At 47.3% G+C, this 14,675-nt stretch overlaps 1 protein-coding gene across 1 annotated transcript in view; it reads left to right on the top strand.

The window, feature by feature from the left end:
* GMIP (GEM interacting protein) overlaps nt 1–14,226 on the top strand; it is a 38,049-nt gene extending 23,823 nt beyond the window's left edge. The window contains exons 12-21 of the mRNA XM_073318686.2: nt 1,100–1,224; nt 2,728–2,814; nt 4,278–4,376; nt 5,019–5,158; nt 5,540–5,728; nt 6,234–6,371; nt 6,981–7,177; nt 8,253–8,541; nt 11,374–11,494; nt 12,132–14,226. Coding sequence (XP_073174787.2) covers nt 1,100–1,224; nt 2,728–2,814; nt 4,278–4,376; nt 5,019–5,158; nt 5,540–5,728; nt 6,234–6,371; nt 6,981–7,177; nt 8,253–8,541; nt 11,374–11,494; nt 12,132–12,661 — 1,915 coding nt within the window. The 3' untranslated portion in view covers nt 12,662–14,226. The remainder of the gene's footprint in view (nt 1–1,099; nt 1,225–2,727; nt 2,815–4,277; nt 4,377–5,018; nt 5,159–5,539; nt 5,729–6,233; nt 6,372–6,980; nt 7,178–8,252; nt 8,542–11,373; nt 11,495–12,131) is intronic.
* Nucleotides 14,227–14,675: the final 449 nt, after the last annotated feature.

Below are 14,675 nucleotides of genomic sequence, written 5' to 3'. Positions count from 1 at the left end.
AGAGGCTGCACAAGGATAACTTGGCCCAGCTGTCTGTCCCAAGTCAGGAGTTATTTCTCCCACTTGTTTAATGTATTGATCCTCATTATCTCATATGTATGATGTTTGATTTCCAAACTACCCATCTTTATATACTTCCTGTAGACAGAAAATATATGGGAAATTATATTAAACTTACTTATATTGAAATTAATGGGCAACAGGTTTATAACAAACATAAGGAAGTATTTCTTCACACAATGCACAGTTGACCTGCAGAACTCATTGCCAGGGGATAGTGTGGAAGCCAAGAGTATAACTAGGTTCAAAACAGAATTAGATGAGTTCATGGAGGATAGGTCCATCTATGGCTATTAGCCAAGATTGTCAGGGATCCAAGTCCATGCTCTGGTGTCCCTAAACCTTTGACTGCCAGAAGCTGGGACTGGACAACAGGGGCTAGATCACTCAATAATTGCCTTGTTCTGTTCATTCCCTCACAAGCATCTGCCACCAGCCACTGTCAGAAGATAGATACTGGGCTAGATGGACCATTGTTCTGACCTAGTATGGCCATTCTTATGTTCTTAGTATTGACTCTCAATCTAGTTTGCACTTGTCCCTGGCTTCTTTGAAAAGACCAGCATACAAATACCTGTAAACTCCCGGAGGCCAGGACCTGGTCCCCTTATATGGACCTAAAGCACCATGTACATCTATGGGGCAATAATATTTGAACTAATTAAAGACATTTTAAAAAAAACAAAACACAAAATGCCCCTGCTTGTGTATTTCATTTGAAGCATTGTTGTAGTCATGGTGGTCCCAGACCTGAATAAGTCTGTGTTGTTCAAAAGTTTGTCTCTTTCACAATAAAAAATATTTCCTCATCTCTGTAAAAAGAAAAGGAGGACTTGTGGCACCTTAGAGACTAACAAATTTATTTGAGCATAAGCTTCCACTGAATCCATCCGATGCAGTGAGCTGTAGCCCACGAAAGCTTATGTTCAAATAAATTTGTTAGTCTCTAAGGTGCCACAAGTCCTCCTGTTTTTTTGGTAAATACAGACTCACAGGGCTGCTACTCTGAAACTTGTTTCTCTGTGTTTGTCGGTCTCAGGTCTCCCCCTAGTGGCAGAAAAAAGAATGCAGTGCAATACTCCTGCATCTCATCCTCGGCCGCTGATCTGAGCACATCTGCGGAAGATGCATCAGGAAAGCAGTTTTCCACAAACAGTGAACAAAGTGGGTTTAATTTAACAAGGAAAAGTTAACTCTCTGTTGTGTCACTGCTGCTTGATTCCTATATATATGTAGCCAAGCGTAGCAAGGAGAGGTTAGGTTATTAATAACCTAAAAAGAGTCAGAGCCCAGGGCTTTCTCTAGACTGGAACTGTGTCTGGTTTGGCTGCTGCCATTTTATGGAAAGGGATTCAGGGTCATGAAAATTTGTTCCCTGATTGAATCAGAAAATTTTACTTTTATCTCACAAAGTGTCAGGTTTTATTCACTCCACATCCACAGGCATCTTAGACAACAGGTATGTTCCAAAAAAAAAAAAAAAAAAAAAAAGAGGCTGTGAAGGTCATTCTGAGCTTTAACCAGGAGATGCTGTCATGGATAAGGCAGGTGTAGTCTATTTGCATGGTACATAAGCCTTACAGCATTTTAATAAAGGTACAAACAAGCTGGTTCATGGCCTGAATGCCTTGGAAGCTCTTGTCCATCTCCTGGTGTGTGACCTGAAATGGAGATTTTTTTTCTGAAACTTTGTTGTTTCTCTTTCCTGTGAAAACATTTATGGATTTTCTGGCAGTTTGGGGACTGGGGACATCCAGTGTACCCTCAGACCCCTTTACTTGCAGCATCAGACCGCTTTACTTGTATCTGGCTGGTGAATCTTGCCATATGCTCAGGGTTTAGCTGATCGCCCTATTTGGGGTCAGAAAGGAATTTTCCTCCAGGGCAGATTGGAAGAGGCCCTGAAGGTTTTTCGCCTTCCTCTGTAGCATGGGGCATGGGTCACTTGCTGGAGGATTCTCCGCTCCTTGAAGTCTTTAAACCACGATTTGAGGACTTCAGTAGCTCAGACATAGGTGAGAGGTTTTTCACAGGAGTGGTGGGTGAGATTCTGTGGCCTGCGTTGTGCAGGAGGTCAGACTAGATGATCATAATGGTCCCTTCTGACCTAAATATCTATGAATCACTTTTATAACCTCATGTTTGATTTCATGCTTGACTATACTCTGTATGCAAGCCACCTTAGAGTGGGCTGTGACAGGCAGTGCAGCCAGTAAGCCTTCTCTTGTTATTCCTTCAGTTCAGGCCCGAGTGGTATTTTATATTTTCAAGTTTTTCATGCTCCTTCCACAGATCATCGCCTTTCATTGCACATTTAACATCCCATTTCACCATCTTAAAATTTCTCTCAAAGACATTTTGGAAATCTCATTACGGTAGAAAATAATTGTCATTAAACTTTTCTGGCACAAAAGGACATTTCCTAAAGGTCTTCAAAAAGCATGGCATGATTCAGCAAAAATGCCTCCAGATTGCTCTTTGGATTACCAGGCTCTCATTGTGCCTATGTTTCTGTTTTAAAAGATATTAGCAGAAAGGTCAGTTGTTGTGAAGCATTGTCGGTAAGAGTAAAGACCCCAGCAGATGAGATTGTACATTTAGAAACTGCTGCTGAGACATTAGTCAGGGTGTTGAGATGATCTGTCTCTTTTACTTCACCTTTTACAGGTGTAAACAAATCCTTCTACAGTGACACAGAAAGCCTGGGTGGGAGTTGCGAATCCCGCTCCCTGGACTCTCCCACCTCTAGCCCAGGTGAGAAGAATGGCACTTTCTGCCTAATATTCATACTAACAAAAAAACTTCAATAGAAATTAAATGTGATTTGGAGCTTTTTTTATTTTTTCTATAATGTGCAACACATAAATAAAAGAAAGAATGAGGAGTACTTGTGGCACCTTAGAGATCAACAAATTTATTTGAGCATAAGCTTTCGTGGGCTAAAACCCACTTCATCAGAAGCATGCAGTGGAAAATACAGTAGGAAGAGATCTATATAGACACACACACACAGGCAGGTTGAAGTGTTCTCTGACTGGTTTTTGAATGTTATATTTCTTGTCTGATTTGTGTCCATTTATTTTCTTTTGCATAGAGACTGTCCGGTTTGGCCAATGTACATGGCAAAAGGGCATTGCTGGCACATGATGGCAACGGGCTTTGCTGCAAGGATAGGTTCCTGGGTTAGTGTTTTTGTTGTGTGGTTGCTGGGGAGTATTTGCTTCAGGCTGGGGGGCTGTCTGTAAGCGAGGACTCCGTCCTTCAAGAGGATGATCCCTCACTCTCACAGATCTTGGGAGACAGGCCAGTGCTCGCTGACAGACAGCCCCCCCAACTTGAAGCAAATACTCACCAGCAACCACACACCACACAACAAAAACACTAATCCAGGAACCTATCCTTGCAGCAAAGCCCGTTGCCAACTCTGTCCACATATCTATTCAAGGGACACCATCATAGGATCTCACATCAGCCACATTATCAGAGACTTGTTCACCTACACATCTACCAGTGTGATATATGCCAGCAATGCCCCTCTGCCATGTACATTGGCCAAACCGGACAGTCTCTACGCAAAAGAATAAATGGACACAAATCAGACGTCAAGGATTATAACATTCAGAAACTAGTCAGAGAACACTTCAGCCTCCCTGGACACTCAGTTACAGACCTACAAGTCGCAATTATTCAACAATAAAACTTCAAAAAAAGACTCCAATGCAAAACAGCAGAACTGGAATTAAACTGCAAACTGGACACCATTAAATTAGGCTTGAATAAAGACTGGGAGTGGATGAGTCATTACACTATTTCCCCTTGCTAATTTTCCCCCTACTGTTACTCACACTTTCTTGTCAACTGTTTGACATGGGCCATCCTGATTATCACTACAAAAGTTTTTTTCTCCTGATGATAACAAGACCAACTGATTAAGGTTGGCTATTAAGAGTTGGTATGGCAACCCTCATTTTTTCATGTTCTCTGTGTATATGTGTATATCTCTTCCTACTGTATTTTCCACTGCATGCATCTGATGAAGTAGGCTTTAGCCCACGACAGCTTATGCTCAAATAAATTTGTTAGTCTCTAAGGTGCCACAAGTACTCCTCGTTCTTTCTGCTGATACAGACTAACACGGCTACCACTCTGAAACCTGTCACGTAAATAAAGTACATCTTGTATTTTGTATAATGTAAAACCTTCCTCCTTGTCTCCAGGGCACCAAAGTAGGATGTTGCTAAAAGCTTCATCCACAGGCACCATGTCCTCCTCGGATGATTTTGAAGAGAGAGATTCATCTCAAACATATGAAAATGGTGAGCAATAAACAAACCTACATGACTGATAAAAAGAAACAGCAGGAGAGCATCCTGCGTCCCATGTGCTTCCCCATTCTGTTATGCTTATGAAAGGGAGCTTTCCATACACAGCCCTGTCAATGCATGTAAATCCCAACGGGCAGCGCCCCTGCTATTCCAGTTCTGGACCCACATACAGCTCTGCTGATGCCCCTCAATTTGGACCTGCAGCCCCCCCCCCCCGATTGCTATTCCAGCTCTGGGCTCCCCACCCAACATATACAGCTCTGCTGATGCTCCTCAATCCAAAACCACAGGCCCCTGCTATTCTAAACCTGGGCTCCCCACAGCAGCTCTGTTGATGCCCCTTCCAATCCACAACGCCCCATGGTATTCCAGCCCTGAACCTCAGTAGAGCTATGCTACTGCTGCTCACTTACATATGGCAGCAATGTCCCAAATTCTATTTCAGGCCCCCTCCAGTTAAGCCAATAACAGTCAGTCATTATGTTGAGCACCCCTTATCATCCCCAATGGATAGCAGGACAAGAGAACTGCCCAGCTGTCTAGAGAAATGGGCTGCTAAGTCTTTTGCATTTCTAGATGGCATGAATGACTTTTTATAATGTCTTCTTGTTATTTACATGGTTGCTGCACCAGAAAATGGATCATCCCAGTGTCAGTTTAAGAACATCTCTCTGTCAAGTGCAGCACAGACCCACCGGCTGCGGAAATTGCGGGGTCCGTCCAAGTGCAGGGAGTGTGAAACCTTTATGGTCAGTGGCACCGAGTGTGAAGAGGTGAGAAAGCTCAGAACACCCTGGACTGTAGATAACCAGCTCTCCCTGGTCCCTGTGCAAGGTATCTCACTGCAGGCATGTCCCCGGTGCAAAACTATGTGAATGGGCCCCACACTGTGAGGCCAACAACTCAGTGCATGACCATCTCCCTGTCTCTTACCCCAGGCTGCTCTGCCATAACAGCGGAGGAAAGGGAGGCAAAGGGGAAGTATCTCCCAGTGATGCGCTTCTGCAGAGAGGTGTAGAACAGGGAATGGAGGGAACAGGAGAAGGGAGAGCCTGTGACGTGCCCCGGGGGAGACACTTTCCGCAGCTTCTGGACACTTTCCCCTTGCTGAACTGTAATTAGTGCTTAACTGCAAGATCGTCCTACCCTTGCAGTGCTACCTGACCTGCCACAGGAAGTGCCTGGAGAACCTCCTGATCACCTGTGGCCACAAGAAGCTGCCCAGCCGAGTGCCCCTCTTTGGCATCGACTTCACACAGGTCCCACGGGATTTCCCAGAAGAGGTTCCATTCATAGTTGTGAAATGCACCTCAGAAATCGAGGCACGTGCCCTCGGAGTGCAGGTGAGCAGCCCTGGGGTTGAGTCCAGCACAGGGCTTGGTCCTGCTCCCGCTGGGGACCAGGATTATGCTCCATTTGACTTTGACAGGAACTCCGATGAAGTGAGCTGTAGCTCACGAAAGCTCATGCTCAAATAAATTGGTTAGTCTCTAAGGTGCCACAAGTCCTCCTTTTCTTTTTTCACAAAGGGGGTTTCCCTGGTGAACCATTGATGGTGGCCCAGGCAGCTGGCACAGGTCACCTGGCATCAAGACAGACTAACTAAAATTCTCTCTGGTTTCCTCTAGCTCTGGTATTTCTAATGGCCCATCATGGGGGTGGCTGAGTACCGAGTCTCTGCATATCACCCTTTGTTGCCTGTCCACAGGGGGAAAGAGAATGTCACATCCCTTCTTGGCCTTAGCTGCAGAAATTAAGCTGTCCTGTTAGTTCCTGGCCCTTGCCTCCCCACTCCTCTCACATTATCTAACCAGGATCCCTTGCCCTTTCCCCATTTCAATAATGCAGGGGATCTATCGGATAAGTGGGGCCAAGGCCCGGGTGGAGAAGCTCTGCCAGGCATTTGAAAATGGGAGGGAGCTGGTGGAGCTCTCAGAACATTCTCCCCATGACATCACTGGCGTCCTGAAGCATTTCCTGAAGGAGGTGGGTAGCAAATCCCTAGGAGGAGCCAGGATCAATCTCTGGTCCTGGCTACTTGCAGGCTCCTGGCTTCAGTTTCTGGTGCATCTCTGGGAGGGTGGCAACCCCTGTTCCTGGCTTGCTCTTAGCTGGGTTTTTGAAGCACTGGGATGTGTTGATGTCTGTTTACTGTAGAATCAGGGATTAATTCCAGGCACTGATCTCCTAACTTTCACCTTCTGTGGTGCCATGGGAGTGACTGTCTAAGATGGTCCCTGGGAAGTTTCCTGACCTCACCAGGCCTCATGGCTTGCAGTGATAAAGGGCAGATGAGACCCAATGCTTCCCTGAGCAGTAGCAGACCTGGGTTATTTCTGAGCTTCCCCAAATATTAATTCCATGTGAAAGGCAATTCTGGCGAGGCCTGGGCCTTCTCTGCAGGCGCTAGAAGTTCATGTGAAATCAGGGAGCCAATCACTAGTTTGCACATCATGGGTATGAGCCTGGGAGCATGTGGCTGAAGGGGGCCACGACTGCGGGGCCACTGACACCAGCAAAGGTCCTTCATGGGACTTTCCCCAGAGCATCAAATAGGCAGGCTGCAGTAACACAATCTCCCTCATCTCACTGCAGCTGTCAGGACCAGTGCTCCTGTATGAGCTCTACGATGAATTAATCGCACTTGCCAAGGACCTACAGAGACCTGGGGAAGGGAAGAGAGACAGCTCAGGGTTCTCAGCAGATCCCATTCAAAGCATGAAGGACTTGCTGAGCAAACTGCCTGGGACTAACTACAACACCCTGCGACACCTCATTGCACATCTGTACAGGTGATGGGGACAAGGGGCTGGCTTGCTGATTAGCGTTACCTGGATGGGGAGGGGGTCTGTTAGACGCTAGTGCTGCAAAGAGATTGCTGCAGAGATCTTGCTCCCCAGATGAGCATCTGGCACAATGGCAGGTCAGTATCAGAACAAGTTCTTAGAACACATCTACACTTGGAGTTGGCGTATAATTTCCAGCTTGAGAAAACATACTCGAGCTAGCTCTCCGTGAGGTAGCATGCTAAAAATAGCATGTAGCCACAGCAGCACAAGCGGCGGGAGGGGCCAGCTGCCCCGAGGACGAGTCTGGCATCGGTGGCTCAGTACAGCTAGCCTCTCCTGCCATTGCACTACTGCCACAGCCATGTTCCGTGTTTAGCACACTAGCTGGGAATTACACCCTCAGCTTGAAGTGCTGACATGTCTGTAGCCTCCTTCGCCAGCGAAAGGGCAGGGTTAGACCCAAAGGGACAGCCATGAGGGAAAAGCCTATTCAGAAGAAAGGTGAGACCCTCGCAGCTCCCAACAAGGGAGAAGGAAAAGGCCCTGGTCCCAGATGAGCTGGCTGGCCACTCCTTAACTGATGGCACTTTACAGTTAAACTAGGTGCAGAGCCAGAATCCCCATTAGGGCAATGGGAGACATGGGCCTATGTCCCCAAGCTCCTTTCATTCAGCGCTGACCAAGCATCTTCTCTTAGAGCTAGACTTTTCACTCAGCTCAGAGCAGTTTCTTGGGTCACAGTCAATGTTCCCTCTAATTTTTGACAGGCTGTGTGTGCAAAAAATCTCTTCTATGCAAATTTTTGTGCACACAGTGTTTCGCTGTGTGCGTGGGGTTTAGGATCAGTGTATACACGCACACGTGCACAGCTTAGAGGGAACAGTGGAGTCTGAGCGTTGGAAACCAGAACCTCATCCCCTCCCTCCCTCACCCAGTTCCTGCCAGGGTCAGGATGTATATCTGCGCCAGGAAATGGTGCTATCAGCTCCCCCAGTACCTGCCCATTCCGTCCCTCCCCGCTCACTGCAGTGGGTTTGAGAGCTGGGAAGCCCCTAACCATGATGTTTCCCTTTCCCAGGGTGGCTCAGAGATACGAAGAGAACAAGATGTCTCCCAACAACCTGGGGATAATCTTTGGGCCAACGCTGATCCGGCCTGGCTCAGGGAGCGATGTCTCCATGTCATGCCTCGTAGACTCTGGGTACCAGGCCCAGATTGTGGAGTTTCTCATTCTGAGCTACGAGAGGGTCTTTGGGATGGATGACTTGCCTCCATCTTTGGATGAAAACACTTCGCAAGAGGCCTTGGCAGAGAAGGACAAAGAGGAGCAGCAGAGCGCTGAGAAAGCCCAGGGTGTGACCACAGAGGTACAGCTCGGAGACACTGAGCTGGGCCCCGTGACCCTGTTATAGTCCCAGGGAGTTGGATTAGCGAGGAAGACGGGATCTTACAGAAAGTGAAGCCACTTGGCATCTGTGGGTTATTCAGAGAGCAAATGGGCGACTGAACAGGAAGAAATTCCAAGCTACGGATCCCTCAGCAGCTCCCCAGACAGCTCTGGAGAGTGTTTTGCTGTCCATTTTAAAGAATCCGATTCCTGCAGAAAAGACATGGGTTTCTCCAGATTACGTTACTCAGGACATTGCTGCGTCTCTCAGTAGATAGTTTTATAGCTCGTGGAATGGACGATTGTATAAATAGCGAAGGATACAGCAGGATCCCCAGCTCAGACCTGCTGGGCTTGCCTCCCTCAGAGGCATAGTTCAGCTGTGCCTAGATAGGCTGTGTTTCTGTGCTGCTGAGGGCTAAGCACCTCTCCAGCCCTCCCCATCTGCTCGTCTCTCACGATAAGGCCTAGCACCCTTCCTCTTCAAAGCACTTTAAAACTTGAGGTAATGGGCAATACCTCCTGGGAGCCAAGTCAGGGGTGTTACCCACATTTTATAATTGAGGTAACTGAGGCAGAGAGAGGGAAAGTGGTTTTCCCAAGGTCACAGGGAGAGTCGAAGCCTGAATGATCAGTATCTGTGTCCCAGTCCTGTGCTCAGGCCACTGAGAAGGGTGTGGGGGGGCACTTTTTCTTAATTGTCACATTCATGTCTTGTTGGCAGTGGTACTGCTTTCCCTGTGGTTCCCAGTCACTGAGGCCTAAGGAATTATCGTGACTGTGATCCCAGCTGAAAGCAGGTATTAATCTGACAGTGCACCTGACTTCCATTCCCCATATGGAAAAGTCCAATATAATCTAATAGGTATGACTCTAATAGGGAATCAGCACCTTTCCATAGTTTGAGTTTGTTTTTTTAAAACCATCTGTCACAGAGTCACTCACCGCACTGACGCCCTCCTGCTGGCCATTTTGGGAATTAGCTCTGGTCAGCAGGTGTGCCCTCCAGTGGTGGTGGTGGCTCTCCCGTCCTTGTCTCCACTTGCAGACCCACTACAGTTCCAGTCTCACTGCCTCTGCGTCAGGGCACAGCCCTCCGGCCATGTCACAATCCAGGTTCCCCCTTCCAGGGGCCTCCTTCTGCAACAATTTAGTGGCTCCTTGCAGCAGCTTGGCAGTCCATAGCCTGGCTGCTTCTTCAGCAGCAAGTGGGGGGAGGAAGGGACCCAGGCCCACCCACTATTCTGGGTCCCAGCCCAGGGACCCTGTAAATAACAGCTTCCCGCTGTCCCTCCTTTCATTCTCCACCAGTCTGTCTCAAGTCCCTGGACCACTTCCCCAGCACCTTCGGCTCCTGCTTCTGGCTCCTTCACCCTCTTCCAGGGCCTTGGGCCTGCAAGTCCTAGCAGCCCTATTCACAGTGCTAGTCTCTGCAGCCCTCTAGGAAGCCAGTCCCCTCCCTTGGGCTTCCTGCAGCAGACAACCTTGCTCTAGCCTGCAGCTTCCTTTTTATATGGGCCAGCTGGGCCCTGATTGGCTGGTCCAGCCTTGCAGCCACAGCCCTAATTGTCTGTTTCCTTGTAGCCCTCCAGGCTGGGTTTTAACCCTATCGGGGCTTGTGCAGGGCAGATGCCCCGTCACACCATCCTATATAATTCTACAGCAGGGATGGTTACTAAATTCTACAGGAAAGGTAAAAAATTATTGCGGGGTGGGGAATTAAGTTCTATAGGAGTTCTCAATATAATAATAAAGCCAAATCGTGAAGTCCCTGCTCAGATTTTGATCAATCTCTGTACAAACTCCCACTGACTTCCATGGGGAATTGGGCCCATAAGAGCAATGATGTTCGGGCCCCACTGTAGCAGCCATCTCAGGCTCTCATTTGTTTCAATCTAATAGTAATTACTTTGCTGTAATTAATGGTTATGTTTCCGTTGCTTCCCCCCACTTTGTCCATCTGCACAAGGACTCACAAAGGAATCACTAAGCGAGGCCGCAGCATGACAGATAATATGGCTGCTGCCCATTAATGCTGCGCATCGTGACCTATCCAGAGGGAACCAGGGAGGTGACATGAATTTAGTGCCATTTTCATAATCAGTCCTTCACCAAGCTTTTAATTGGCTTATTCCTGATTTATATCGAGCATAAAGAACAGGTGGCTCTAAATAAGGGGCCTGTGCTTCCATGCAGGGTTTTCTGAAGGTGCCATAAACCCAGGGAGTGAACCTTGTCTCCCCACAACTCCAGGGCAGAGCTACCGCCCCTTCATTCTAAAATGGTCTGTTTTAATAGTATGTAGAATACCTGGATGTAAACCTTAGCACAGGTCTCATTTCTCCTGCCAGAAAGCAACCCCTGCTCCTGTGGTGCCTTTTGTGGCAGGCAGTATGGTTCAATGGGCAGAGTGCTGATTTGGCACTTGGGACACCTGGGTTCTGTTGTTGGTTCTGACCAGTTGTGTGACCTTGGGCAAATCACCTCCCCATTGTTTCACCTCACAGCCTTTCTCTAGTTAGATTCTTCAGGGCGGGACTGTCCCACATTCTGTGTCTGTGCAGCACCCAGTGAAATAGGGTCCTAACCCCAGCTGTAAGAGGCCTCTCCCTCTCTTGCTGAGCCAGCTTTAGCACTGTGCTTTTGCATTGGGCAAGCTGAAATGGAGTCTTGGAGATCAAGATACTTTTGCCATTAGCCAATTATCTTTGTTCCCTTGGCTACTGCAACATTCAGGGAATTGCATATTGTAATTAATCTGAAAGGAGAGCCCTGTCTAAAGAGGTTCACAAAACTCGGCTTTTTCCAACAGAGTTTCTCCTTCAAGCATGATTCAAGTGAGGGCTACGTGTCTGATAAGTCATCTTCCAGTGAAGCCATCAATGAGCTGACAGTGGAGGGAGCACACAGTCCCCTGAGCACAGATCCCCTAGGTAAATGTCAAGCAGGGGCACATGTTCATGGAGCAGGTTTTGGGTTGGCTTGATCTGTGTTTACTGAACTTTCACAACTTCTTTGTGTCTGCCTGTCTCTGCGTGTGTCCCTGTGTATGGGGTAAGGCATGGCATCGCTCTGCCACTTTCCTGTCTAGGCAGCCCACTCCATCACAGTCACCGGGCTAGCATGCCACCAAGTTTCAATGTATTATGAGCCCTTCTCGGGAAGGGGTTTTCCTTTACTCCGCACAAGCCCTGCTGCTAGAGGCCAGGAGGCCTAGAGTTACCTGCCAGAGTCGATTCTCTAAGGTGCTGTAAGCAGGATTCACAGGCTTGAGAACACAGCGCCTGATCTCCCCTCACTTGCACCCATTTCCCACCATGTCTCTGAAATTACTCCTGATTTACACCAGCATTAAGAGTGGCAGCTCAGTCCCCAGGACTGAACAGGGGAATGGCCTCCACTTGTATGTTTGTCCAGGGATTTGTACTAGTCCAATTTGTCACATTAGCTAGGCCGCATGCTTTAGGCCAGTGGTGGGCAACCTGCGGCCCGTCAGCCACAGGTTGCCCACCACTGCTCTAGGTTGAGGGGGAACCTCATCTTAAAATAACTCTCTAATGTTTTGTTCAGATTTGAATAGAAATGACGGCTCTGAGCTGGAGGACCTTGAGGAATCAGTGCACGAAAAGCCAGACTCAGATTCTGATTCAGTTCTAGGGACGCAACCCAGGGGGTACTTCAGCCGGCAGCCTGTGAAGTATTCTCGACCTGCACAGGCCAAAATGAGGCCAGTCATTCACAAACCTTCCAGCTTGTCCTTGATGGCTGCTGCTCTGTCTAGCCCTCTGATGGAGGCTGATGCAGAAGGCAATCCTGCAGACTGCAGCCCCATGACAAAGGAAGTCCTGGAGAAGAAAGGCAGCAGCAGGAGTAGCTCACCAGAGCCCAGCACACTGCAGCGACGTTCTGGAGGAAAACAGCAACTCAGACATTTTGAGATCACCCAGGAAACTGCCAGGATGGTCTCCAAGTTTCAAACCAACAACAGTTCCACAGGGTCCCCTCAAGTTTCTCTGGAAAGGACAAGCACAGACTGCACTGAACCCGAACCAAACCCTCACCTGGGGACACCATCCCAGGAAAACCTTTGCGAACAATGAGGAGTGCACTGCTGGAAAGTGAGACAGACCTGCACTGCCGCCAAGTGCTGCCTGCTGAATGGTGGGGACAGAGAAGGGGATGAGATGAGGACCCAATCCTAGCTTTCTGTTAGGGATGGAGCCTGCAGGAAAGACCTCTGCTATGAATCATCAGGCAGGCTGTGGGTCAGCCCAGAATTTCCTTTTTTTTTACTGTTTAGCAAACTCCAAGAGACCGTTCAGAAATAAGTCCAGAGGACTTACTGCTCTGTTCATGGAAAGCAAACATCTGTCAGTGGTGCCAGGAGTTTTCTGCAAGGGATGGGTTCGGTGTGATACACATTTTAGCACAGTGTGATGAATAATCTAGGCAGTACAGAGAGAGCACAGATTACTTGGCCGCGGATACCTAGGCAGAGAGGAAATGACTGTAAAGATTAGGCCATTGGAGGAAACACTCACAAATGGTCACTTTCTTGAAGCTACAGGCCTCCACTGATTTGTTTAATTCCCAACATCCCTCATTTTTCAGCACAAATCCAGTGAAGCAGTGTGTGTTGATATGGTTTGGGGGTCCTGGGGCTTCTACTGCTGCAATTTCTATTTTCTATAAACACAGATAAAAAGCATGTATCTTTTAGGAAAGAGAAGAGATTGTGCCACCCAGTGAGCAGCCTCAGTGTGTTTCTTTATCTTAATTCCATCTCTCTGCTTTTCCAACAGACCCCTCACTCTCTAGCATCTCTAACTGTTGTGTCACAAACATAATCCCTTGAACCCATTACAGAAGGGCACATTTTCACTAATCCAAAGCAAGACTAGTCTGTATTTTGGTGGTTCTCAACATCTTCCATATCAGGATCACATTAAGACAACACCCTCCCCCTCCTGCCCTGCACATTGATTATTCACCATGGAGCCCTATTCTGATGGTGTCAGAACCAAACTAAGTCCATGTGATGTTTGTTTGAGTAAAGATCTCAAGATTAGGCCCCAGATGAATACATGAATATTATGTAATGAGCTAACACTGAAATATGTAAAATAAAATGATGGGTAGCTACGTGGGGTGATTTATTGTAATAGGGTGCACACTGCGATCCACAGATATGGATTTTCTTGGTTTCTGGTTATGTACAGGGTGAAATTCACCCCTGTGCAGAGGGCAGTGCAAGGACTGGCCACCAATTTAAGCTCCTTTTGCATAAGGGTGAATTTCTCCAATAGTGAGCAGCTGTTGAGCTACTTGTGTCTGAACCAGGAAGCCATTAGCAAATGGTTAAAGCTAATATTACATCTCTCCAAGTCTGCTCAGCATCTCTCTCTTTTTTCTGATAATGTTGGCCACCTTCTTTTTTCTCTTTCCTCATCCCTGATCTTTTTATTTGTTCCTGTTTCTTAACAAGATCCTAAAAGAAACGCTAAGGATTTACTCCCAGTAGTTGTAGAGCTTGGGCCAGAAAATGGGGGAAATCACCCACTCACTCCACATCATGCCTCAAAAGATGTGTATTTAATGTTAATATGTTGCTTTGTATTCTTGAATATTAAATTATCTTTTAATAAAATTTCTGTAGTAAGTGTTAGGGAGCTTTATTACAAGTTCTTTGTGTCCTGTTTGTTTGTTAAATGAGCATTTGTGAAATCCCTGGCTGGACGTTTGTTGGCCTGTTGTCATTATTTGGTTTGTGCCAACAGTGCCCTCAACCCTTTATAAGACAAAAATTAAAGACAGTCTCTATGCTGAAGAGCTCACCATCTAAGGGACTGAAACAGATAAGTCAAGACATGCTGCAAGAGCTGGAAGAGGAAGGTAACCCAGATTTTCCTTTCTTGCCTCACGTTTGAATTGAATTTTACAGGATGAGGTGCTGCCTCCACAGCCCTCCTACACCATGAGAGCAAAAGGCTAAATCTCCAGTCTGAGCTAGGATACCCTGTATGACACGTACAGGTTGCCCTCAGGCTGCACCTTATGAATTCTGTACTTTACAAATCTGTCAAATAGATTCCAGTAAACAAGAGCCACAAGGCA

Source organism: Lepidochelys kempii, chromosome 20 (genome assembly GCF_965140285.1).
Source record: "Lepidochelys kempii isolate rLepKem1 chromosome 20, rLepKem1.hap1, whole genome shotgun sequence".
In the NCBI taxonomy this organism is placed as follows: domain Eukaryota; kingdom Metazoa; phylum Chordata; order Testudines; family Cheloniidae; genus Lepidochelys; species Lepidochelys kempii.
This window is presented reverse-complemented; position numbering and strand designations above follow the sequence as displayed.